Source organism: Cynoglossus semilaevis, chromosome W, assembly GCF_000523025.1.
Source record: "Cynoglossus semilaevis isolate Cse_v1.0 chromosome W, Cse_v1.0, whole genome shotgun sequence".
Taxonomy (NCBI): Eukaryota; Metazoa; Chordata; class Actinopteri; order Pleuronectiformes; family Cynoglossidae; genus Cynoglossus; species Cynoglossus semilaevis.
The window spans coordinates 11,911,756-11,914,880 of record NC_024327.1 but is presented as its reverse complement, the minus strand read 5'-3'; the positions used below and the strand labels follow the sequence as shown (position 1 = coordinate 11,914,880).

The following is a 3,125-nucleotide window of genomic DNA, read 5'->3' as shown; positions in this document are numbered from 1 at the left end:
AATCAGCCACGTAATGAGTGGCCTGCTGATTATAATTCAAAAATTAACCTCACAAGAATCTTATCTTTATCTTATCTCAGCCAGTGAAGCTCAATATACCGTATGAGTGGCACTAATGTTGGCTCTTGGGAGATGTACACATCATACTCAGATTGAGGAACTGTAAATGTAGTAAGAGAACACAGAGCTATTTTTATGAAGAAAAAAACATTATTTGACTCTTCAAATAGTTTGTTGTAACATTTGTCCAGCCCTGCAACATGCAAGGTTTATCATGCATTTTGACAAGGAATAAAATTCAATGTGTTTTTGCTTCATGATGAATTCTTATTACTTTTGTCTAATTACTAGTCCAATCTACTAAAATGTGGTTTTACATCAACACTTTTTAACAAAAATAATTATTAAAGCATTCATCTGAGTTTGATTTAGCAGTCAAATGTATAATTATTTCCCCCATTACAAATTAATAACAAAATAACTGTGTGTGACTGTTCAATCTTGTAAGGTTCCTCAGTGGACCTCTTCACTGGAAATTGATTTGGGTTTTGAGACTCAGTGCAAAAATCTGAGTATGTGTACCAACTTCTCTAGCAGTTTGTAATACTGAATAAAACTTTGCAGATGTGTCATATTTTGATTCCTATCTCGTTATTTTCTTTTCTCTGCAGTTTCGATGTGGACAATGGCACGTCATCAGGTCGCAGCCCCCTGGACCCGATGGCCAGCCCGAGCTCAGGCCTCATCCTGCAGGCCAATTTTGTCCACAGCCAGCGGAGAAAGTCGTTCCTGTACCGCTCCGACAGCGACTACGACCTCTCTCCTAAGTCCATGTCCCGTAACTCCTCCATTGCCAGTGACATGTGAGTGTGTTTTGAGTTTATTCTGAGTATCAATGTCAGGACGGAATGGGTTTTGGACTGTAACCCTGGTGGAAAGTACTTGTGACTGGAAGTGTTCATTTTATTTTGGTGTAAATATAATTTATAGTTAGTGTGTTAAATCATAAACTGTTATCTAAGTGTGTTAAATAATGGTCTGCTTGACAGGAGTAGGTACTCCTAGAAATGTTTTACAATGTGGTCCACAAAGGATGAGGTGAATACTGAATACTGACCTAGTCAAAAAAAAAAAGTGAATTATTTGTCATTGTATATGCACACACAATGAAAAATTCAAACTTATCAGCTTAAGCGCCCGGGAAGCAGTGTGTGGGGACGGTGCCATGCTCAGAGCACCTCAGTGGTAACTTGGTAGCTGGTGCACTCGAGCCTAAAACCTTTCGGAGCCGAGTCCGCTTCTTTAACCACCAATGGCCACCACTGCCTCAATTTAGTCAATTAAACTGTCTTTATTTAAGTCAACAAAATATCAAAATTATATTAGTTAACTAAATTTAATTTGATTCAGTTGACTAATGTGCAATATTTACAGTTCTTTTGAACATACATATAGTCTGCTTTTTATTAAGAAAAAAGTCAGCTTTTGATTATCAAGGAAATATTTATTTGCATGTCTACTTTAAAAATCCACTCCAAAATGCCATTCCATTTTTTTGTCTCGTGCAGCCCCTAGTGGCAGCTCACGGACCCCGAGGGTGCACGCATCACACTTTGAGAATCCCTGAGTTAATGTATCAAAACATTTCTACTTCCCCCATATTACTCCCTATGCAGTTTTTGTCTTAAAGCAAAAGGTTGTTGACTAGGTATTTCACAAAAATCACTGCTTCACAAAATTCCCACTCCCATCTGTTCTTCAGTGTCCGGCATCACAAACGACATTGACGGTGACAAAGTATTAGCGAGTAAATTTCATGGATCATGTTTTCCAAAATATCAAATTGTACCTTCAGTATCGCACATAAAATAAACATGAACACAATTTCAACTGTGCTCTCAGTTCAAATATCCATTTATGTATTTATACAGTTAGTCCCTGTTCCCACTGCGCTGTAATCGGGCACATTCCATACGTGATAAAAACATACAAACACACTTTGGCCGGCCTATTCTTATTCTTATTATATGTTGATAGCTGCTTCCCCCACTCTGCCGGCTCTACAGTTACCTTCTCTGTACACTAAGGCCGACAGGAAATAAAATATTGACTGAAAACCTTGCATTTCAGTCAGGCTTAGACAGACAAATGGGAAAGAAAACCAATGTCCTGAAGTAACCTTAGACTTCCTTTTTTGATTCCTGGTGGCTTTTATTCTTGGGGTATTAAGTAAGTGACTTTTCAGACCACTCAAACCTTATTTTCAAGGTTTCAATAATCTGTTTCCTTTTTCCAGTTGCTTTGACAAAGCAAATAATTTGTTAATTGGAGGGGATTTCTTGCATGACTCCAAAGTGGTCAAGATGATAAAAGAAAATATCTGAACTGACTTAACCCTATAACGTTAAACGTATCATATTTGATACATGAGTTTTACAGCCCTTCACATGAGCAGTGTGATATTGTTTTCCCTGAAAAACCAGATGTATACAATCAGATACATTCAGTGCACAGATAATTCAACAGGGGATAGTTATTCACTCATTAGCGGGCCTTCCAGTGACACTACAAGATTGCCATGACTCAGGATTTTGACACAGGTGGTTTCTAAAGAACTTGGCCAAGTTTGTAAAGGTTAAGATGAGAAAAAAATGTTTTAGTAAAACTGTGTTAAAAAATGACGTATCAAAAAACACGGGAGCTTAAAAAGCATTCACACATACATTCTTCCATTTACAACTGGCCCTTTAAGGGGAATTGTATTGCTGATGTGGCCCCCGGTGAAAATTAATTTGACACCCCTGGTTTAGAGGTACTAGCAATAGGCAGAAGACAGGAGGCAGAGCTGGAGGTGACCGAGTTAAAGATGCTAAGATTCTCTATAGGAGTGACAAGGATGGACAGGATCAGAAATGAGGTCATTAGAGGGACAACACAGACAGGAAGGTTTGGAAAAAAAGCTAGAGAAGCCAGATTGAGATGGTTTGGACATGTGCGGAGGAGGGACAGTGGATACATTGGCAGAAGAATGTTAGAGATGGAGCTACCAGGTAGGAGAAAGAGAGGAAGGCCAAAGAGGAGATTTATGGATGCAGTGAGGGAGGACATGCAGATAGTTGGAGTCA

At 38.8% G+C, this 3,125-nt stretch overlaps 1 protein-coding gene across 1 annotated transcript in view; it reads left to right on the top strand.

Moving 5' to 3' along the window:
• Positions 1–624: 624 nt before the first annotated feature.
• The window catches only part of LOC103397220 (cAMP-specific 3',5'-cyclic phosphodiesterase 4D-like), a 24,240-nt gene continuing 21,739 nt past the window's right edge, over positions 625–3,125 (top strand). Inside the window, exon 1 of the mRNA XM_008335440.3 lies at positions 625–863. Within this exon, the coding sequence (XP_008333662.2) occupies positions 625–863 (239 nt within the window). The remainder of the gene's footprint in view (positions 864–3,125) is intronic.